General features: G+C 34.7%; 1 protein-coding gene across 1 annotated transcript in view; it reads right to left on the bottom strand.

Annotated features, from left to right (window-relative positions):
• Window positions 1–3,925: 3,925 nt before the first annotated feature.
• Cdk17 (cyclin dependent kinase 17) overlaps window positions 3,926–24,185 on the bottom strand; it is a 75,034-nt gene continuing 54,774 nt past the window's right edge. Inside the window, exons 6-17 of the mRNA XM_042693077.1 lie at window positions 23,202–23,258; window positions 22,207–22,321; window positions 21,154–21,248; window positions 20,567–20,629; window positions 18,151–18,274; window positions 14,524–14,644; window positions 13,194–13,291; window positions 11,763–11,868; window positions 9,620–9,662; window positions 8,537–8,627; window positions 6,890–6,967; window positions 3,926–6,364 (exon numbers count right to left, since the gene is read on the bottom strand). Coding sequence (XP_042549011.1) covers window positions 6,327–6,364; window positions 6,890–6,967; window positions 8,537–8,627; window positions 9,620–9,662; window positions 11,763–11,868; window positions 13,194–13,291; window positions 14,524–14,644; window positions 18,151–18,274; window positions 20,567–20,629; window positions 21,154–21,248; window positions 22,207–22,321; window positions 23,202–23,258 — 1,029 coding nt within the window. The 3' untranslated portion in view covers window positions 3,926–6,326. The remainder of the gene's footprint in view (window positions 6,365–6,889; window positions 6,968–8,536; window positions 8,628–9,619; window positions 9,663–11,762; window positions 11,869–13,193; window positions 13,292–14,523; window positions 14,645–18,150; window positions 18,275–20,566; window positions 20,630–21,153; window positions 21,249–22,206; window positions 22,322–23,201; window positions 23,259–24,185) is intronic.

Genomic DNA, 24,185 nt, shown 5'->3' on the forward strand with positions numbered 1-24,185 from the left:
TGATCAACCAGAGCCCACTGGAGCCATCCTTGGGAGGCTAAATTTTCCTTGCTTGCTGGGACATGCTGCAGGTAGATCAGATGTTCACCACCTACATCTTCATGGTTATCTTTACATTGGTCCCACGCATTTCTACACCCATTGTGGTAGAGCTAATGGACAAACAATGGATATGGCCATCCTGACTCCTAGTCTCTTCTTTTTGGCTTTGTCTTCCTGTGCAAACTTGTACATACATATACCTATAAACACCTAGCCTCCATACACACCCTCAAAAACTAAGGTCTAGTTACTGTCTTGGAAGTGGTAGCCTTCCAATAAATGTTTGGGTTTTTTTCCCCCCTCATCTCTGGGAGAAGCCACCAGTGAAAAGTTCCCCCTAATTATCACAGGTTAAAAATGTCACAAATTCTTTTCTAAAGAGCTTTATAAAGCTGGGCATTGGTAGCTTATGCCTGTAATCCTAGATACTCAGAAGGCTGAGATCTGAGGATTGTTGTTAAAAGTCAGGCTACGCAGAAAGTCCATGAGACTCTTATCTGCAATTAACCACTAGAAAACCAGAAGTGGTGCTATGGCTCAAGGTGGTAGAGTGCTAGCCTTTCAGTGGGGACAGGACAGGACAACCCCCAGGCCCTGAGTTCAAGCCCCAGAGTAGACAAAAGAAAAAAAAATCTTTATAATCAGTAACTTGGTCATATCCTTCCTGTTATAGGCTGATAGAAAATGGGAAACGTCAATAGTTTTTCTGTCAGTAATGGAAAGTATTGATTTCATCTAAGAATGATGCTTAGTGAGGGTAACTACTGTGACCCCAAATTGGAACCAAATGTCAGTTCAGACTGAACGTGATAAAAACCACCTTTCCTAGGGTTTTATGCACAGAAAACTTTGCAGGTTTTTTTTTTTTTTGGAGGGGGGTTGGTTGTGGGCCTTGAACTCTAGGCCTGGGCACTGTCCCTTCAGCTCAAGGTAAGTACCCTAACACTTCAGCCACACAGCCAATTCCGGTTTTCTGGTGGTTAATTGGAGATAAGAGTCTCACGGGTGTTCCTGTCCAGTCTGGCTTTGAACCGCAATCCTCAGTTCTAAGGCTCCTGCTAGGATTATAGGCGTGAGCCATTGGTGCCCTGCTAACTTTGCAGATTTTAAGTTTACAACGTAGGGGTATACAAAATTTTCAGAAGCCTGCTCATGAACTTATATTTCTACTTAACATTTTGATAGGGATGAACATGTAGTTAAGAAGAACTGATTTAGGAATTATTAGAACATTTAAAAGTAGAATCTATGACAGTAGAAATAATTAAAGGGATGGCCATATTTTTACCACATAAATTAGACTGAGCTAGGAGAAAAAAAAACTTAGATGATGGGTTTTCATATTCATAATGAATCCAGTGACTGATGATAGGGTTCAGTGACAGAGCCCTTGTCAAACATGCAAGTCCAGGGGCTTGACTTTTATCAACAAAACACACACACACTCACTTTGAATCTAGCAACTCTGAACATGTACGCAATTTCAAAGCCTTCAAAAGATCTGAAGTACACACTGACAAATAAATGGAGAAATAATTCTGTAATATCAATTAGAAAGTGACTGAAATTACCTTCAATAATGGACAGAAGAACCAGACAAAAAAGATGAATCAATGCATTGGAGAATTGAACACTAAACCAATCTGACCAGTACAAATACTCTACTCAATACACTACTCAGAATGAGACCTTCTCTCAAGTATATAGAAAACATTGTACAGGGGGCTGGGAAGGTGGCTCAGTGGTAGAGCACTTGCCTTGTATGCCTGAGGCCCTGGGGTCGATTCCTCAGCACCACATAAGCAAAAAGAAAAAAGCCAGAAGTGGCACTGTGGCTCAAGTGGTAGAGCGCTAGCCTTGAGCTGAAGAGCTGAGGGACAGCGCCCAGGCCCAGAGTTCAGGCCCCAAGACCGGACACCCCCCCCCCAAAAAAAAACATTGTACAGACATATGATACACCATACACCATATGCTAGGTAATAAAATAAAGCTTAATAATTTTTGAAAACCTGAAGTCATAAAAACCACAATGATTTGAAACTAGGAAGTAATAAGAAGTCAAAGAAAACTCACAATGTGAAAAGTCAGCAATACAAATAATGAAAATCAGAAGAAATCTCAGCAGACATTGGAATATTCTTGAGATAAAAACATGCTGAGGGAGAGAATTATAGCTTGAACTGCTAAACTTGGAAGAGAAATCTCAAATCAATAACTGAACTGTGTAATTCAAGTAACAAAAAGAAAAGGAAACCTAAAAATGGTAGAAGGAATATTACAGAGTATGGATTAACAAAGGAAAAAAAATTTTAAAAATGCTTATGTTATTAGATCAAAATTGATGAAATGAGCTAGTTTGGTGGAGGTGGGACTTAAATTTCTAAAGTCAGAAATGAAAGTAGAAACATTACTACTGAATACAGAGTAACAGAAAGTGTTATAAGCGAATACTTTGCCAACAAACTAGGTAACCCAATTCAAAATGAACAAATTTTACAGACGCAGGACTATACAAAAATGGACTTAAGAACTACTGCCTAGTACAATAACAAGAGATTTTTATCAGTATTCAAAATTGCTCAATAAAATAAAAGTTTAGAGCCAGATCAACTTTTGAGACTGGGTCTCCTTAAGTAGCCTATGCTAGCCTAGAACTTGTGATCCTCCTGTCTCAACCTGGAGTGCTGGGATTGAGACAGCTAGGGGTGCAGCCCCACATCCAGCATCACTGGTGAATTCTAACAAGAACTTAAATAATTAATGCTAATACTCAAACTGTTCCAATAACTTGAAGAGGGGAGAACACTTCCTTAAATTATTCTATGATGGCAGCAATGCCTTGCTAACAAAGCTGGATGAATCTACTACAATGAAAGAGCACCACAGACTAAAATTCTATACATATCAACAATAATCCTTAATACAATACTAGCAAACTGAGTATATCAGTACTGTTAAAATGATTACAGGTTCTGCATCACTTGATGATGTTTTTGGCACCTCAAGGTATTGATGTTTGCTCAAAAAGGTTTGAATTTTGGAGCATTACAGAGTTTTGGATTTGGGATACCCAACTTGTAGAGCCTGTGCAAATTTTCCAAAATGCCAAATTTTATAAAATCTGAAGCAATTCTGGTCCCAATCATTTCAAAAATGGATACTCAACCTGTATGTGCCATAAGCCAAATGAGATTTTTCACTAGAAATATCAGTGATTTAGCATATGAAAATGAATCAAGGCACATAAGCAGGATGAAAAAAAAAACTAAATGATTATCTTAACTGATAAACATTACAAAAAACCCCATCAATACTCCCATAATAAAAAAAACTCAGTAAACAAGGATTGGAAGGGAACTTCATCAACACATTAACAGCCATATATATGTACATAACAGCAGTCAGGGTTCAAAGTCAAAAGCTGTTCTACTAAGATCAGGAACAAGTCACTACTCTTAAAAATCTAAAAGGGTGCACCTTCCATGGAAAACAGTCGAGAGTTCAAAAAGTCACACACTTGTGCTGAGTCAGCAATTTCCTCATCTATAGCTGAGAACTGAAAACATGGAATCAGATGTTTGAACTATAATGTCCATAGTGGCATTAATTACACAGCTAACAGGCAGTGTGTGGATTCGTAAAATGTGTATCTTATTAACAGAAAGTTATTCAGCTATGAAAAGAAATTCAAATGTATGCTAAACATAGATTAGTCATGGAAACATGTCAGAAGAAATGAGACAGATACAAAAGTACAAATATGGTATAATTCTATATATATAAAGTATCTAGAATAGGCACAGTTATAGATAAAGAAGACTCAAGAGTTACCAGTGGAAGGGGAAAATAAGGAATTAAATGAGTTCAATTCTATAGTAAAATATTTTGGAAATCATGCTAATTATTACACCACTTTGGAATGCAATCATTACTAGTGAATTAGAAACTTACTAATCATTATATTACCATATAAAACTAAAATATCACAAAAGTAAAGAAAATTAAAAACATGAATTGTTACATGTTAAGTCGTTCAAACTGAGTTGATAAACACCATATACATTCAATATGTTACTACTGCCACTCAGAAAGAAAATAAGAGGGCTCTTTTCTTACCTAGAACACCTTGTCAGCTTAATAGTATTCGTAAGTGGTCAAGGTTCAGATTTTCTTAATCTTAATTTTCTTCACTGTAAAGTTTTCAAGATTCAAATGTAGCTCATGTATCAACAAATCAACACAACCCCACAAACGTGTTTGCTTGCCCAATTCACTAACAAAATGAAGAAACATCCCTGGAATTTCCTAGAATGAGGAAATTTATGTAATAACTAAACATATTTCTTGATCTTTTACATGCAAGAATCAACTTATAGGTAACTGCCTATGAAATAATAATTTTGATATTATGTAAGTGAAAGTTACTAGAAAATTACAGCTGAGACTATTAAATAGATGGTCAGCACAAACATAAAGAAGCTATTACTTCTGATACTGTGAGACTTCACTATTTTACAATGGAACCATAGAAAGAAAAGGATCACACTCTGCACAGTTCTCTCTCAAGAAATAACTGTGACGCAACAACCATATTTTATACAACATGTAGATTTTGTTATTATAAATTCAAAACAAAATGAAAGAATTTCCACATATAGTTGTAACCTTCAAAGTACAATATTAATACATATCTGTCAGTTAGAAATAACAGCAGTTTGTTAGGCTACAGGGTTTAACATAAAACCAATTTACAAATGTGAAAAGCAGTAGTGGTCCAATATTCACCAATACACATGAATCTGATTCTTCCAGAATTTTTTAAAAATTAAAATTTCAATATCATGAAATATTAAAATAACATCCCAAACATGCCACAATCACTATTCACAAATAAAGTTAAAATGAAATATACAGAAACTTACTTAATACTGTTAAATAACAATGATAAACTACAAGATTTCCTGAACAGAAATGGTAGGACCCCTGAATGTTTTACAGTGAATGTCAGGGAAAAAAATTATGTTATGACTATTTTCATGATATACATGGCAAAAGCTTACATGACTATTTCAAAACATACCAATTAAGATTTATAGTTGGTAAGATGCACTAAACAATAGTCCTTAAAAATGAACACAAATGCTTAAAACAGTGTTACCAACACGGAAGTGTTTATGATGTTCAAGGAGATGCATAATTAAAACTATAATATTTAGTAATCTGATAAACAGATAATACCTACAATGTTTTAAAGCAATTCTCTAAGTTCTTATTTCTCTCATTTGTGATTTTCCATGGCTCATTTCAAAGACATATTACAGATTTCAGCTGATTCCAAGTGAATGTTACTGAATCACACAGCATCTAAATAAGTTGTTCCTCAATGAAGTATCTTCTGTTCTAGTAAAAGAAATTTGCTTAAAACAAATAAACCACACTTTTCATGTTTGAATAGACTTATATGGTTAAGTCTTAGCTATTAAAGCACAATGTAAAAAAAGTTAATTAAGTGTATTAGTATACAAATATCCAATAGTATGCAGCAGACATCTCTAAAATAAGGAATAGGTAAAAATAAATAGTTTTGGTGCTTTAATTTATTGGTGACTAATGTGAGAACCTGAAAATGTCAGGTATTCACTTGTTTGAATCAACTTCTGCATCACATGATTTTCTAAACATAATGTGCTTATCAATCTCTTAGCTACTCTATTTGCCCATGTTTGATAAGAAATAATATAGCACAAACTTAAAAGAGTGTTCAAGATGGCTCACTTATTTTACTTTTAAGCAAAGCTAAATATACATTCCAGGAAACACTGCAGTTTAATTTTTAAAACAAACAAAAAATGCAGCAGTAAAACAATTCATGAGGAGAAACAGATGCATTCACATATAATAAAGCCACTGCAACTTCTTCGGGCATTCAACTGTTGTGTTAAATAAACAGACAGTAGTTATTTAGCAGCAATGATTCCGCAATAAATAATGCACTGTGTTTCTCAGTCCTGCACAAAAACTGCAGCTACAGTTACATCAATAGCTGTAACCTACTGGCTCTACTGGCAGAGAAGACCTTAAAACTGACTGTACAAAAAATTGTCACACTGTGACAACAAATATAAAAACAATCTGTAGGTCTGAAATAAAAAGACTCCACTGTGAAGAGGACAGTGTAGACAAACGGAGATTCCAAGTCCACCAAAAGAAATAATTGCCTTCAGATCTGAGTCCTTGATTGATAAGAAAGGCTGGGGGCTGGGCTTGAAACCATGTTATCAGACTTAAAATAGCATGCTCTGTCTTCTGTTCTTCCCATGTCCTAAAATATAAAGTCATCTTATGAGGCAGTTCAAGGTTCACTTTATCCCACATAAAGTATCTGGTGACTCTAGGAAGCTAATGTTCCCACCAGCAAAAGCTAATATTCCACGGTAAGAGTGACCAGCACTGTCTTAAATGACCCTTTGACGATGGGGTCAGTCTACAGCTTCTATGCTTCGAAGTGATGAACCTGATGACTAGGGAAGCACAATCTGTGTCTTCTGCCTCAGGTACCAAGGATGGAGTATGCAGTGATCAAGCCAGGTCACTTGTAAAAGGTCTTTGTGCCATCTGCAGCTTTCAGGATCCCTGACTTGACTGAGTCAGATTTCTCTCTGAAGATTTACTGAGCTGCCCACATCATACAGAAAGTGAGTACGTGCAATGCTAAACATACACAGCTGTGGAATGCACTGTACATTGGTTATATGTCAATTATTTTACTGACCAATTTATAAACCAAAAGCTTGGTTCCACGCAAAAATTCATGATCGACATGTGAAATGGTTTATGACAAACACACCTGTCTCTGGATAAGAAGAATTTCGAAAACCCGGGTCCTTTTGCAACTGAATCTCTTTCAAACTGAATATTGATACACCTAAAATGCAGACAAAAATTATCAGGTGAAGGTTTAATCAAAACCAATACAATCCAAGTATAGAGAAATGTTTAAAATGCATATAGTAATTCAACATAAAATATTAATATGACATTCATAATTCCATTGAAAGATTTGTCTTTTGTCCCAATGTTTTGAGGAGAAAACCAAATGAAATAATCATCCATTAGAGTTCTCCTTCCAAATTTGCCTTGAAGTATGAAGTAAGTAGATACAAATATATACTATTTGTTCTAAAAGTTGGGAGACCTAATTACTATGTCCTGCACTCCCCTTCCCCCCTTCCAAATGAGTACTGGGGCTTGTACTCTGCATTACGTGGCTTTTTTAAACATGCTGGTACTCTAGTACTTGAGGTCATGCTTCTAGCTTGACTTTTTTGGCTGGTATATGAAGACAGTCTTGGGCTAAGAGGATTATAGGTGTGAGCCCCAGGAACCTGGCTATTACTAAGTTCTTGTCTTCTGTCCTGTATCTCTGTCTCAAGATAGCACAAAAGAATCAGGGCCTATTCTTCTACTGAAGAATAGGGAATACTACCTACCTTAAACTGCACCTTGGAATAGTTAATGAAATGTAAATATCATCTTTTAAAAAACCTACTTGTAATTTATTTCTGATAGAATTCCAATTCCTTTCAATTTTAAGTGAATTCTTAAGGATTTTCTATTCCAATTAGTTTTTGTCACTGACTGCTAAGTAACCGTCACTGAATCAGTATAGTCTAGTTAACGAGAAGGAAAATTTACAAAATCTTTTTACAATTTAGTTGCCAAATACTCTACTTTCCAATTTTATTTATTTATTTTGTCTGTCATAGGGCTTGAATTCAGGGCCTGGCTGCTGTCCCTGAACTTTTTTGCTCAAGGCTAGCTGTCTACCACTTTGAGCCACAGCTCCACTTCTGGTTTTGTGGTGGTCAATTGGAAATAAGAGTCTCACAGACTTTTCCTGCCCAAGTTGGCTTTGAACTGTGATCCTCAGATCTCAGCTTCCAGAGTAGCTATGATTACAGGTGTGAGCCACTAGGGTGCCCGGCTAATTCTCAAATGTTGTAACATAATCAAATGATTTAAAGTAAAATACTGGGCTAAAAAATATGTCATGAACAAAATAATAGGAGTTAACTACAGGGGTGGGAAATCTACTGTTTTAGTGATTCTAATAAAACATTTACCTCTGTCATGGGAATAGCAAGATCAGAGTGGCCAGAAAGTGAGAAAAATCATCTTTGTAGCTCCGCAAGGAAATGTGCTTTCACAAGGAAACCATCTTATGGGCTTCACCAATCTTTATAAAAGTCCACTTTTAACAAATAAACTGAAGCTAGTTTAAGCTAACTTAAGCCTAAGGATTATATCATCAGATAGGATGTTCTAATTTCGATCTCATGAAATTAATGAGCCATATCTAAGGTAAAAAAAGACAAAATTTTGGGTAAAAAAAAAAAATCAACTACCATCTTATTTCTAAACCTAAATTTATCCTGTTTTCTACCCATAGATAAATGAAAACAAGTACGGAAAAACTCTTTACAATTTCTCTTACTTTCTGGTAAAGCATGTATTCTTGGTCCCAGACTTCGAAAGTATACATGTTTCATGGCCTCTTCTGCTGAAACCCTTTTTTTAGATTCATACTGTGAAAAAACAAGACAAATTAGAATTCAGAGCCATTAAAAAAAATCTTGATAGTTAATATAATGGCTTTTTATCAACTTGGAATATTCCAGATATATTAAAATTTGAGGTGCTACTGAGACTGTGTAGTAATAATGACACATGAGAACCATTTTTCTTTTTTTTTGTTGTCAGTCATGGGGCTTGAACTCTGGGCTTGGGTGCTGTCCCTGTGCTCTTCAGCTCCTACCACTGGAGCCACAGCACTACTTCCGGTTTTCTGGTGGTTAATTGGAAATAAGAATCTCATGGACTTTCCTGCCTGAGCTGGCTTTTAACCGTGAGTAACTAGGATTATAGGCGCCAGGCTGAGAACCATATTTCTAAGACAAGTCTGCATCTAAACAAAAATTAAGATTCCTTGTGTTTTCTGAACTGATGAAAACTTTAAAAATATTCAACCTTTGTTGCTACTTTCCTTGGAGGACATCACACAACTGAGTAGAAATACACTTTATGGCAGACATTCTTAATTACATGTCCAATACCTACTGCCCTTCATTCCTTAATGATAAGACTTTAGATTTGTTTAAGCTATCTCTGCTCTCAATGAATCATGACACATGCATGTTCTAAATTTAGGCCAAGTTTTAAAATTCTATTTCCCAATTCCCAGTCTCTCTTACAATCAATGCTCTAATCAATGAGACTTGGAAAGAAGCCTTGCTTTCAAGATCTAAGGCTAATATGCTGGTACTACCCTTATCCTCCCATTTCTTCCTGCTTTGGAGGAAAATGTGGGTGGTATTTGGAGGTGCAGCATCCTGTAAGGCAGTAAGTACAGGGAAAAGAGAAAATAAGAAAACATGAATTGCAGAAAATATAGGCCTTGATATGCCTGAAGCATGACAGACACTATGATAAGCCATTTTATTTAATTATCATTAGTAATATTTGAAGGCAGTATTATTCATCTCATTTTACTATTTAACAATCATAAGATGTGACTTACCTGAAGAAATTTTGTTATTAACTCAATTCCTTCAGAGTCTAACCTAGAAATTAAAAAAAAGCAATTTATTCTATTATTTTAGCTACAAAAAATGTTTCATATAAAACCAGTTTCTATTTTTATTGGCTATATTTAAGTGCCCTGAAACAGATTAAAATCTGTTTTAGCCTTAAAAGACTTATCTTGCCATTTGCTTGAGCAAAAACTGTAACAACTTGTATTCAAATTTTCAATATTCAATTATGTCTATATGAAATCTGAAAAATGAAACTGTTAAAAATTGTTCAATAAAGGAAAGAAGGGATACAAAAGAGTAACAGATGGGGTAAATTGGATAGAATTTTCATGTATGGAAATCAAAGTGAAAGGTTTTTTTTTTTTGTTGGTGGTGGGTTTTTTGTTTTTGTTTTTTTGTCAGTCATGGGGCCTGAACTCTGGGCCTGGGTGCTGTTCCTCAGCTCTTCAGCAAGGCTAGCACTCTACCACTTGAGCCACAGCACCACTTCCAGATTTTTCTACTTATGTGAATCAAACCCAGGGCCTCATACATGCAAGGCAAGCACACTACTACTGAGCCACTTTCCCAGCCTAAAATGAAAGTTTTTATATAATAATATACACTAAAACATGAGAGAGAAAACAAAAATTTCAATATTCAAGAAAAAAATTACTAAAGAGTGATTTTTTTTTTCAGTTAGCTTTCTATCTCAAAATAAAGTGACCTCTATTATATATGGAAAGTTTAAGTAGTACATGAGTTTTTTAGTGTCCAAATGAAGGAAGTACACAAAAGCACCATTCTTTTATCATGTAAGTGAAATATCAGTGTAATCCAAGATGAACACAGAGACAAACCAGTCAATAAGTTTATAACAGAAGAAGGTGCTCAGTGATGGGTATCAGAAGGTTTGAGGTCAATTTAAATGTGCCACAAAAACCTTGGAAAATTTCACTAATAAGGGTTACAAAAATCAATGAGATAGTACACAGGAATAATGGAGTTAAGGATTATTTTAATGGGATAATCTTCTCATCTGAAATCTAGGTTCTATCTTGCATTGCCACTTATAATTGTAAAAGTACAATTATAAATAAAGACATATTTTCCTCTGAGAGTTTTCAGTAGGATGTTTCAGGCTGTACACTCTCCGAACACTTTTGTTCCTTCAAGGATTGTCATTCTAGTACATATCCAGAGTTCCTGAGGCACAGACAAGCTTGGTGCTAAGGGCTAATATAGAGAATCTGTTTCAATGAAAAGCTTCAACCTATAATGAACATTACCAAGAGCAAACAATACATGAATGACAAAGATAGGATTTATGCTACTATGGAATGTCACACTGAAGAAGTCCAGCACAAATTATTCTTCCTCAGAAATTTTAGTTGAGAATGATATAGTAACAATAAGAACATCAAATCCTATAAATATTTTAAAAATATTCTTGGTGTCAGAATTGAAATATTCTTGGTGTCAGAAGTGTGCTGTTCTTTCCCTAGGTTGAGAATAAATGGAAGCAGATGATGTATGCTATGTCATAAACTAGATTGGCTTATGATTAAAACAGGCAATGTCCTTATTTGGTATTAAAAAGAATTTTTAATGAGAGAAAAATGCAGCAAATGCAACTAAGTAGTTGTTCTGTTATTTACAGCAAATATAATACATTCCATAACTAAAAATATTCTGACTCAAAAAGATTTTACTTATTTTACTTTTTTTTGTTTTTATAAACAATGACAACTACTACAAGTTGCTTTAGAAAAGTTTAGCTAAGCTATCACATGAACACTTCCAATAAGTAAAGACTGAGTAATTGTCAAAAGGGAAAAATAAAAATTATATTACAATCTTTATGGTGCTGAATAAATCATTTATCAATTGCTTCTTTCTGGGAAAAGGATTTATGAAAAATTTAAGAATTCTAATACATATATATTCTAATTTTGCTTATAGCTCAAATATATTTTGATTTTTAGTCATTGAATTAATATGACAAAAGAAGGAAGAACTTTACATTATATCTAAAAATACTTAACAATTATATTAACTAGTTCTAAACTTTTACTGTGGCAAATGCTTCAAAAGATGGAAAAGAATTACATGGGTTATTCTCCTTTTCATTTAAGGAAAAAAAAATACCTGGGTGCATGATTAATTAGAGGCTGTGGTTTGTATTTTGGAAAGTTGTAGTTCTTAAATTCATCATTTGATGAAACACCTGGCCAAGTTTCCTGAGATGGAGTTCCTAAATTAAAGAAAAAAAATTACGTATTTCAAAATGTTCAGAAAAAAATTGATACACATAAATTATATATGTATGTATATATATATATATATATGTATATATATATATATATATATACAAACCTTAGAAATGTCTTAGAGAATGATTTTTATGACTTTTTTTTTCCATAGTGCTGGGTAGGGATGGAAACCAAGGCCTCATACATGTTAGGCAAGCACTCTATCAATTAGACCATATTCCCCAGACCTATACCATTTAACTAGTCAATAAAACTTATGCTGGGTGTCAGTGGTTCATGCCTATAATTCTATTTACTTGGGAGGCTGAGATCTGAAGATCATATTTTGAAGCCATCCCAGGTAGACCAATCCAAAAGACTTTGGTCTCCAATTAACCAGCAAAAAATGGGAAGTGAAGGTGTGGCTCAAGTGTTGAAGAACCATCTTTAAGCAACAAATGGAGAGCACAAGGCTCAGTTTGAGCCTCCGTACTGGCAAACACAAACACACAAAAATAAAATTAAATGCAGAAATAGTAAAGATGTATATGCTTTTTCTCTCTTCTTTTATAAAATCTTTATTGCAAGGATGAAACTATAAATGAAAAGAAGTTATTTAGAGATGGGCAAAATGACACACAAGTCTGTAATCCCAGAAACCCAGAAGGAACACACAGAAAAACTGTAGTGTAACGTCAGCTCAGACTAAAAAAGAAGTCATCCAAACCCTGTCATAAAAGCAAGCCAAGAATAGAGGTTTATACCCCCAAAATCCCACCTAGCAAGTGGGATTCAAAATAAAGCAAGCTTGGCAAAAAAAAGTCAGGAAGACTCTTTTCTCAAAAACAACCCGGCAAGGTGGCACATACATGTAATCAGCAAAAATAAACTATTTCCAAACAAAATAAAATAACACTAAAAGCAAAGTAACTGGGGGTATAGCTCATGTAGTAGAGCTCTTGCACAGCAAGCATTATGCAATGAGTTCAATCCCAAATACTATCAAAGGAAGAAAACAAAAGGAAGGGCTATCTTTATAATAATTAAGCCAAATGTAGTTCTTACACACAAAAGCTGTATTTTTAAAGATATCAGTCCCACTGGTACTGAGGATTCAACCTTTAGAATGTATCAATTACCCTATCACTTGAGCCACATCTCCAGCTTGTTTGTTAGTAATTTGCTTGTGAAACACAGTCTTGGTAACTTTGTTGGGCCTAGTCTGTATGTTTGGATTCTCCTGCCTCAGCCTGTAGAGTGGATATATAATCTTAATGTAACAAGTAATTGCAGATAAAAATCACTGGAAAAAGATTTCTTCTGTTACCTAGTAGACGGAAAATTAAGTGCAGTTCATCTTCTACTGTTGATCCTGGAAACAGAGGTCTTCCAGAAGCCATTTCAAAGAAAATACAACCAACGCCCCTTTAAAATACACCATGAAAAAAAAATGAGCAACCATTTACATATTATGAAGTCTAAGAATTTTTTTTCCTTAAGACTGACACTGAGAATTTTGTATTAGTCTGTGAAAAACATATTGTGGAGGTATTTTTAGATTTATTAATACTTACTCCATTTGTCTAAATTTCTGTAACGTCAACTCATTTTTCCCACTTAAAAAGTCCATGTGCTTACTACGTGCTTTCCAAATCTGAAATATTAGCTACAGTGTGGTCATAGTCTGAAATGGGCAAGACAGGAGGGAGGAAACCCACTCAAAAAGACTTTTATGGTAATCTGGGAGGTGACAGTGGCCTGAGCTATTAAAGCAGTGGAAATGACTCAAGACCCTAAGTGTATAAGTAGAAATAGAATATTCAGGTGTGGGGTGGGATGTGTTCGTGTATGTGTAAAAGGAGAAAGAGAAAAAGGCATAATTAAAGTGTGGTGTCAGAAAGATGGCTATGATTTTTTTTTTATTTTTAGAGAAATTTGATAGTTTTGTTTTGTTTTCCAGAGCTGAGGACTGAACTCAGGGCCCTGCGCTCTCACCAGGCAGACACTCTTCCGCTGAGCTAAACCTCCAGCCCCTTAGAGAAATTTAAAGCAAGTAATTTTGATACATTAATGATAAAAATAATACTTAGCTTTTACATTACTGTGTCTTCTGAGTGATTTTAAAAATATTGTTACTATCTTTAAGTGGTTGCACAACAACAAAGTTGTTGCCATTCAACAAAGCAGTTTATGAATACACTGTGTCTTGATCAAGGTCACTCCTTAATATATTAACTCATTTGGTCATAATGTTATCTACTCAATTTGAAAGCAGTTAATATTACTATTTCAATCTCCTTAATTAAGGAAACTAAGGCACAAGTCAGCAATGTGAATCAATTATTACATGGTTGTTAAGAGGTAAGTATTTAAACCTAGTTAATCTTACTCCTATGCCTGAACTCTTAATTACCGCTTGCTTTGTGCCTCTTTAGGATAATACATCCTTAAAAATCAATTCCAACTAGTATGCACTATGTTAGGGGAAGGGAATCTTTATTCTGCTAAGGACCATTTGGATATTTATAACATTATTCGTATTCCATACAAAATTATCAATATAGTCAGTCCATGGGCCAGACATTCCCCACTCCTTCCTGTATTCACAGCTACACTCTTCTAAAATTATAATGATAACAACATCTGTATATACTTACCACATGTCAATCTGGGTTGAATACTCTGAAGAACCAAGAAGTACATCTGGTGGCCGATACCACAATGTGACAACTTCATTTGAGTAGGTCTTTGTAGGAACTGACTTGGCTCTGGCTAGTCCTTTAAAGGGAAAGGGGGAAAAAAAATTTAAGGAGATTGAGTCCACACTGATGCCAGACAGGGCAAAAAAGCAAGCGAGACCCATTTGGATTATAAGAGATTTCTCAGCCCCTATCTTTACCCATGGCTCCATTTAGAGATATGTCTGAGATGACTATTCTACAACTTCTTGAAGTTTCAATAAAATTCATTTAATGATTTTTGTTGAGTTTTAGTCTAGTTAATCCTTACGTAATTTAATGCAATAATTGTGAATGTACCTGGTACAGCATCTGACTTAAACTTAGTATGTTTTACAGCTTCTGCTCGGGAGCCATGATGTCAAAATTATTTCTTTGTTATAATTAATCCAAACTAGGTTAGACAGATAATTTTGCTTGGGACACCAATACACTAACATATAATTTTGCTTGTAACAGCTATAATAAATAAGCTTTGCTGTATGACTTATTGTTACAAATTCAGAGGTCACTGGTTTATTTCAGTTAAATTTCACTGGTAGAAATCTATTTGGTGAAGATTTCCCTAGAATAAGTTTTACTGTTCTCGTTGCTCTTTTATGTTTAGCATATATAGACAACTTTAGAAAAAGAGAGTTTCTGGATATTACTAACTCTGCAAATGATGTAAACATCTGCCATTCCTCTGACATTTAATATGGACCCCTTCAAAAGGCTAAATTTATAACTTTGTTATTAATATGAGCTATTACCTCCACACTTCTAATTTCTTTCTTTTTGTCGGTTGTGGGCCTGGACGCTCACCCTCAGCTCTTCAGCTCAGGGAGAGTGCTCTACCACTTGAGCCACAGAGCCACTTCCTGTTTTCTGGTGGTTAACTGGAGATAAGTCTCAAGGACTTTCTTGCCCGGGCTGGCTTTGAACAGTGATCCTCAGATCTCAGCCTCCTGAGTAGCTAGGGTTACAGGTGTGAGCCACCAGAGCCAGGCTACACACCTCTAATTTCTAATCACCTGAAGAAACAACTTTAAAAGGTAACTGAAGAAATTTAAGTTCATTTTTACCCTATGTTTTATTTCAAGTAACAAGGGAGTTTAAGTGGAGATTGTATTATGTATGTAACTTTCACTGTGTAAAATCAAATAAGAATAATGTCTTAAGAGTAATCTTTTTTAAATTGGATCACTTACATACCAACTATTTAAGCATTACAGGTGGGAGTCACCAGCATCCAGCTTGCTTTTTTATTTGTTGTTTATTTATATTTTTTGCTGGTCCTTCCTAGGGCTTGAATTTTGGGGCCAGGAGCTGTCCCTGAGCCCCTGTTGCTCAAAACTAGCACTCTACCACTTGTGCCACAGCACCACTTTTGGCTTTGTGAGTAATTGTTGGTAAGTGTCTTATGGACTTTTCTGACCAGGCTCGCTTCAACCTCGATCCTCAAATCTCAGTCTCCAGAGTAGGTGGAATTGAATTACAGGTATGAGTCCCCAGTCCCTGGCTCCATTTATTTTATACTTTAAGTTATTAAGGTCTTTGGGGGCCAGGCACTCACATTGGTAATCTTGGCTATTCAGGGAGGCTGAGTTCTGAGGATCTATCTAGTTCAAAGCCAGCCCAGGCAGGAAAAGTAGATGAGACTCTTATCTCCAATTAGCTAGAAAAATGCTAGACTGGATTTATGGCTCAAATAGTACAGTTACAAGCCGAGTGAAGACATAAGGCCCAATGATTAAGATCCTAAAGTCCTTTTTTTGGTCAGTCATGGGGCTTGAACAACGCCTAGGCGCTGTCCCTGAGCTTTTTCACTCAAAGCTAGTGATCTGCTACTTTGAGTCACAGTGTCACTTCCAGTTTTCTGCTGGTTAATTGGAGACATGAGTCTCACCAACTTTCCTACCAAGGCTGGCTTTGAACAGTGATCCTCAGATCTCAGCCCCCTGAGTAGCAAGGATTATAGGTGTGAGCCACCAGTGCCCAACTAGTGCTTTTAGAGTATTATTGTTACCAATTTATAATTTAATAATGGAAAAAGTTATTAAAACAGCATTTATATGCTGGCATGACTAACAGTTCTACAAAAAGTATTTTCCAAAACATAAAAAATTATAATAAGAATGCTCTGGTTTTACATTTCTATAAATTCCTTTAAAGTCTATTTTAATAGATGATAGCTTGGTTTTATAATTGTTTCTACATTCAATCTGCTGTAATATGATTGCTTCGAATATATATCACAACATATGTATCACAACATGTCAAATACATGCCATTACATATAAAGAGAATCAATCTCACATCAATAGGAAGCTGGAAAAGAACACTGCAATAGCCTTTTCTGATAAATGTAGACAGTATCTTTTGATACATTAGAATTAGAAAGGAGATGTATTTATTAAAGTTATGCAGCAACTGCAATTATATCTATGAATGTCTTATACTTTTGTTAAAATTCACTCCTTTAGCTTGAGCTTTAAATGAACCCTTATTTTTGTATAATTCTGTAATATCATGCATTGGTAATCTGAAAAATTTTAGTTTCTTGAAATACATATTACAAATATATTTTCAAACATATTACAAATATAAATTTCTTTATAAAACAACAACCCCCCTGCATTTGTTAGTATTACTACTGACTCATTAGAAAGGTCTCTAAAGTATTATGAAGCTATTAATGCAAATTTTCTTTTTTGGGGGTGAGGATCTGGTCATGGGGCCTGAACTCTGGGCCTAGGAGCTGTCTCTCAGCTCTTCAGCTCAAGGCTAGCGCTCTACCACTTGAGCCACAGCGCCACTTTCGGCTTTTTTCTTTTTGCTTATGTGGTGCTGAGGAATCGAACTCAGGGCCTCATGCATGTAAGGCAAGCACTCTACCACTGAGCCACCTTCCCAGTCCCAAATTTTCTAAATCTACTTTTTTTGAAAACTTCAATTTAACTGCTAGTCAGAAATCTTTCAGTTGTTTTCACTGAAATAACAAGTTTACTTACTTCAGTCATTTAAAAAAATGTCTGCAAACATGTGCTTTATATACAATTCCCATTTTATTACACAGAAAACAAATACTGAAAAGACTTATATGTAAGGATAAAGGTTTAATTAACTAATTCTACTGCTACACCAAATAGCTTAAGCATAATTAATATTATTTCCCTAAAAACGTGTGGCAGAGTGAACTGCTTCGGTGGCACTGTCATCTCAAATACTAAGGAATCTGTATAGTTAACTCTCTCACTGCTTTTGAATCAGTGCAAATATTAACTCCGTGAAAAAGACAAATAATGCTTAGTGTAATTTTGATAGTATATTTTTAGCTTGAAAGAATCTCAAGAGCCCTAGGGGTCTAGGGAATATGCCTGACAACCCATGCCTTTTGATATTTGCTGCTAAAAACCAACATCCACCAAAGTGTTATCAAATAGCTTATTTTGTAGACTGCAAAGAAAATTTCCAAATCCACATAAAAGTGATGACACATCATGAGAATGGTTCTTTTAAACTTATCTACCTGGAAGCATTTATAAACATCTCATTATTTCATACCAAAATCTGCTAGCTTTAATTCTCCTTTTTCATTAATGAGAAGGTTCTGTGGTTTCAAGTCTCGATGTAACACCTTTCTTCTATGGCAATATGCCAAACCACGTAGAATTTGATATAGAAATAGCTATAGGAAAAAATAAAATGAAATTAAGTCTTTCAAATAATGAGACATACTTTGGTATAAGCATAAATTATGGTAAGCAGGAAAGCCACTCTACCATATGACAAGAAAAACAAGTATTTATACTTTCAAAGAACAATGAATTTTTACTTGTCTAATAAATATTATAGTTTGTTATTTAATATGAAGAATCTTCCTATTATTTATTCTGACATCTATGAAAATAGCTATAATAAATAATACTTGGCCTTTGCAGCAATAGCTTTTATTAATAAAAATAACTTAGCTATATCCTTATAAACTTACAGACTTACTAAAGGCTTATAGTTTAAAACTCAAGCAAATAATGTTTTAAATCTGATTTGGAGCAGCATCTTTAAAGTAAGGCATCAGAATTTATTTTATGGAAAATCTGAGGTATCAACAAGAATGGTGAAGTCCTTGCTACAAAAATAACCTGAGAGCTTCTTTCCATCTCCGGGTACTCTGGTTTCAGCACCTGCTATTGGCTCCCCAAGCTCTGCTGTGATTCAAAAGGAACATAAGAACTACAGTGCATGTTTGGAACAGATAGCTCTTAGAAGAAAGCAATTACTATAAGGCCAATGGTAGGTTTGTGGATTTTTGGTGACAAAAAGGATCACATCTTGGTTCTTTGTGGTTAGAATAAAAGATTCTCAAGTACTGAAAATTCAGACATCTTCAGTTCACTTTTAGATGAAAAAACAGGGAATAAGAAAAAACCAGGGCATCTAAGCAGCAAAATATCCAGATTCTACATTGTACCTGTTTCCTCTCATACACTTTTTATTTTTTGAAAATATATTTTTCTTACCTTATTTAACTAAATTTTTAATTTTTTTCTAAGCAGTTGTACAAAGCAGTTTCAATTCCACAACTTAGATTAACAGTACAATGCATCTTGAATAGAACCATTTAACGAATAAATTATAAGCCACTTTCCAAGTTTAGCTAGGCATGTAGATTGAAAGGGTCTACCTTGAAAGATATAAACCTGATAATAACTCATAATTACTTTATTTCAAAATTATCATTATCTTTCAAAATTATCATTTTTTTTCAAAAGCAGGAAAAACAAAATTAAAAACGGTAAGGTATATAAATGACATTCATAACATCTGAAAAACAAAATATAAAATATGATAAAAAAAATTCTCTCTCTCTCACACACACATTTTGAAAGGCCTGTTCTTAAATTCTTAGCAATGCATTGTCCGTATGTCTTTTATTAACAGAAACTGGCTCTCCTTTATTGAAATTTACAACTTAAAAGAAAAAAGTTTATAGTTATTACTTACAGAATCAGAAATGTCTCAAACATACACACAGGACAACCTATTTCCAAAATAGCTTCTCAAGCTATCAATTAAGTTTGGATAAGTCTTTTCTAAACTTGGAGTATACCTCTTAGGTCAAAGAAATATAGTGCGAACAACTATGTCAAATGCTTGCAGTCAGCTCATAATTTTTAGTATTTTTTAAATAGGATACAGTGCCTCCCTCCTGTAATTCTAACAACTTCAGAGGCAGAAACTGGGAAGATCATGATCCAGACTGGCCCAGGGCAAAAATGGCAGGTCCTATGTAAAAAATAACCTAAAAAAGCAAGAAAGGATTGAAGGTATAGCTCAAGTGGCAGAACACTTGCCTAATAAGTACAGAGCCCCAAGTTCAAACATTAGTACTGCCAAAGAAAAAAAGAAAAAAACTATGACTTAAAATGAAATAATTCTACAAAAAGGTCTAATCCTATGAATACTAATAATAGACAGAAACTGAGTAAATATGCTCAGAAGACAATAATCTATTTAATGCTTACAGAAAATTCTAATAAAGCGGGGTGCTAGTGGCTCATGCCTGTAATCCTAGCTACTCAGGAGGCTGAGATCTGAGGAATGCAGTTCAAAGCCAGCCCAGGCAGGAAAGTCCATGAGACTCTTATCTCCAATAAACCACTCAGAAAACCAGAAGGGGCCCAGTAGCTTAAGTGGTAGAACGCTAGTCTTGAGCTAAAGAGCTAAGGGACAGCATTCAGGCTCAGAGTTCAAACCCCATGACTGACAAAAGACAGAAAGAGGAGAGAGAGAGAGAGAGAGAGAGAGATAGAGAGAGAGAGAGAGAGAGAGAGAGAGAGAGAGAGAGAGAGAGAGAGAGAGAGAGAGAGAGAGAGAGAGAAGAAAGAAAATTCTAATAAAGAGTTACAAAACTGGTATATTTCACTGTGAAAAATAGCTCGTCTTTAGACAAAATTTAAAATGACACACTGAAACATACCTTTACATTGTGCATGCTCATGATGTTCCCACAGTCATCCATATACTGTTTCAGGTCTTTATCCTGGAAAAAAAAACAACAAAAAACAGCACTTTACTACAGGATGCAGAATGTTCAGGGTGCACACTGACTCATTTAGTAACATTTGATTTTTTTTTTTTGTTTTCTTTGCGGGGCGGAGGTAGGGGGTACGGGTGGGGGAACCAGTCCTGGGGCTTGAATCCTGAGTACTGTCCTGAACTTCTTTTGCTCAAGGCTAGCACTCTACCACTTAAACTACCACTCCACTTCTGACTTTTTGGTAGCTTATTAGAGATAAGAGTCTCACAGACTTTCCTACCCAGGCTGGCTTCAAATTGCAATCTTCAGATCTCAGCCTCCTGAAGTAGCTAAGATTATAGGCATGAGTTGCAGGTGCCTGGCTAGCATTTGATTTTTTTTTTTAAGTTGCTTTTTTTAGGAAAAAAAATGCAGGATGAACCTCACATATAATTTAACTATGATTACCTTCAATTAACCTGTTAAAAGGCTTGTTCTGCTATTTTATGAAAGCAAAATTAAATATTAGATATTTATTAAATGCTTACCAGATACTCAAAAACCAGAGTCAAAGACTTATCTGTGTGAACAATGTCATGTAGGGTTACTATATTTGCATGTTTTAAATCCTTTAATAGTGAAACTGAAAAACAAAAAAGAAAGTTATTTGTAGTCTGTGGTAATTACACTACAAAACCTTAAGTAAATTTAGTATTTAAATTTTATATTTCCACTGCTTATATTTAAGACTCAATGATTTCAACATAATTTGCCAAGGGTGTTTGGCAGCAGATTGTGTTTGTTTTTATGGTTTTTAAGTTCATTATTATAATACCTAAAATTATCTGCAATATTACAACTCTCAACTTTCTGGGACTTTTTTCACTAACATTAATCTTCTGAGATTCTAGAATTTAGACATAAAGTACAAGCTGCATTATCAATCGAGATACTCAAATAATTTTTGATTATAGCTTTTTAAATAAAATATTACCATAAATGTTTATATCTGTTTATTTCTTATATTTGATTAATCTATACAGCTAATTTATAATTATCATGTTCCTCTTGTACCAATATATAACATATTCCTAGGGCAATTTTTTTTTTTGGGGGGGGGGGGGGCTGGTCCTGGGTGCTGTCCCTGAGCTTTTTTGCTCAAGGCTAGTGGCTCTACTATTTGAACAACAGTTCTACTTCTGCCTTTTGGGGGGGTTCGAGGGAAGGGGGAAACAATGTTAATTGGAGATAAAAATCTTATGGCCTTTCCTACCCAGGCTGGCTTCAAATCTCAATTCTTACATCTCAGTCTCCAGAGTAGCTAGGATTACAGGTGTGAGTCACTGGTGCTTGGCTCTCCTAAATCAAATCTTTATCTGTCACTGATCTTTAAGGACATCATAGGATTTTACTATAAACTAAATAATAATATATTCAACTAATTCCTTTCATTGCATCTTTTTGTTTTAGAAATTAAATTTGTAAGGTCTAATCATATCTTCTAATCACCTGCTATTTCTATATAAACATGAGCTCTTTTTATTTGTAAAAAACACACTCATCTGGGTTTGGTTTTCAAATATTCAGTGTAAAGGGTATACCTTCTCTTATGGCTGTACATGGTGCACCTTCTTCATGTTCCAATCGTATCTCTTTTAACGCCACCAAATTTTCTGTTAATTTACTTCTTCCCTTGTATACTGTTGCATATGTACCCTATAAAACGTATTTTTGAAAGACATCAGAGGAGTCTCAGTTGGTCAAGCACCAGCCAATGAGTGAAAGCATCAGGTCATGAGTTTGAGACCCAGTTTTGAACAAAAAAAAGACATATCAGAAACATCAAGACACTACCTGTATAATGAAGAACCCTAACTGAATTTTTAACTTCTAGTGCTTAATTCTATCTTACAAAGAAAACTCCACAATGGGATTAGCAGCAGATGCTGAGCTCTATATACAGCTGCCATATTCTTCTAATGCAACAGAACTTCTCAAAATTATAAAAACATAGTCCTTATCTTAGTTTCTATACACTCTTTCAAATTAACAATAGTTTTAAAATTAAAAAGTAGTTTGCCTGAAATTATGAAGACAGAGGACACTAATTGAGCACGTTTAATAAAAATATAATTATGCTGTTGAACTATGAGAACGTTTACCAGTTTCCAGTCTTTTCAGAATCTCTGAAAACTCTCCTTCAAAAAATATTCCGTAAGAGTTTCTCTATTAACTAAAATATTTGTTTACCTTTTCTTATTGTGGAAGGCAGTTTATTTTAAAGTAGTAATTCTATAGAAAGTGTCAAGTTCAAGACAAAGTCTTAACTTTGCTCACTATTTGATGGTAGGTGTTTTTCTCTCTAAAGACAGTGTTTTTACTTTCACAATGTTCACGCAGTGTTTTATGTGACAGCAGATTGTCAGGAAGATAACAAGCAAATGCCTATTTTGCTACCAAGAAAGCACAATTTCTGTGCTTCAATAACGATTTCCAAAAATACTTTTGTTCTCTCAGATGGATGGGATAATTTCAAAGTGGTCTAATTCCTTCTTATGGTCTGTTGATTTTCAGAGCAAAATAAACAATTACTCACCTCTCCAAGCTTTTCCAATTTGATATAGGTTTCCATTTTCCCAAATCCAATTTCTGACTGAAAGTAAACCATTATATATTTAGCATTTATTCTGAAATTTTCAATTCACTTCTCTCATCTTTTATAACTTTGCTAAAGAATCTAGTAATAGTAAAAGAAAAAAATCTACATTCCAGTTGTTGAACATCCTTAGTTTTAAAATGCACTTGTTTCTGGGACAAAAGAGGTTCAAGATCATAAAAATTCATAATGAAAATGGCCAATCTATATTATAGATTCAGTTACTTTTATACTAGAAGTTTTTTTTTTTCCTTTTATGGTTATGCTAGGGTTTGAACTCAGTTCTTCTCACTTGCTAGGCAGATGTTTTATGGCTGAGTCATGCTTCCAGCCCTAGTTTTTTGGGGGTATTTTGAATCAGGGAACAAAATACTTTTATCTCTAATTCATCAGGAAAAAGCTGGAAGTGCAAGTATGGTTCAAGTAGTAGAGCTCCAGCCTTGAGCAAAAAAGCCAAGTGAGAAGAGACCCTGAGTTCAAGCCTTAAATACTGACAAAATAAGCCAAAAGAAGGGAGGAAAAGAGGGAGAGTGAGAGGGAGGGAGGGAGGGAGGGAGGGAGGGAAATTGTATGTTTTGAAATAGCTAGTACAGAGAATTCTGAATGTCCCACTCACAGAGAAATATGTAATTTAGGTGACAGACACATTGATTACTCAGGTTCATTACACATTGTATAGACGGATTAAAATGCTAAAACATGTATGACTGTGTCAATTAAAAATACATATATAAAAAGAGAAAGTGAATTTTTGTACTATAATTAGAAAGTTAAACTTAATTTAAAACCAATTTATAAAAACAATAGTACTGAATACATGTAGGCTGGCAGAATTCAGGTAAAAGGTAGATTTAACTAGTGAATTGTCAGTTAAGATGATAATTCAAACAATAAAAAAGCATCTCCTACTTTAATAATTTCAAC

Source organism: Dipodomys spectabilis, unplaced genomic scaffold (assembly GCF_019054845.1).
Source record: "Dipodomys spectabilis isolate Male_0828 unplaced genomic scaffold, ASM1905484v1 ptg000163l, whole genome shotgun sequence".
Lineage (NCBI taxonomy): Eukaryota > Metazoa > Chordata > Mammalia > Rodentia > Heteromyidae > Dipodomys > Dipodomys spectabilis.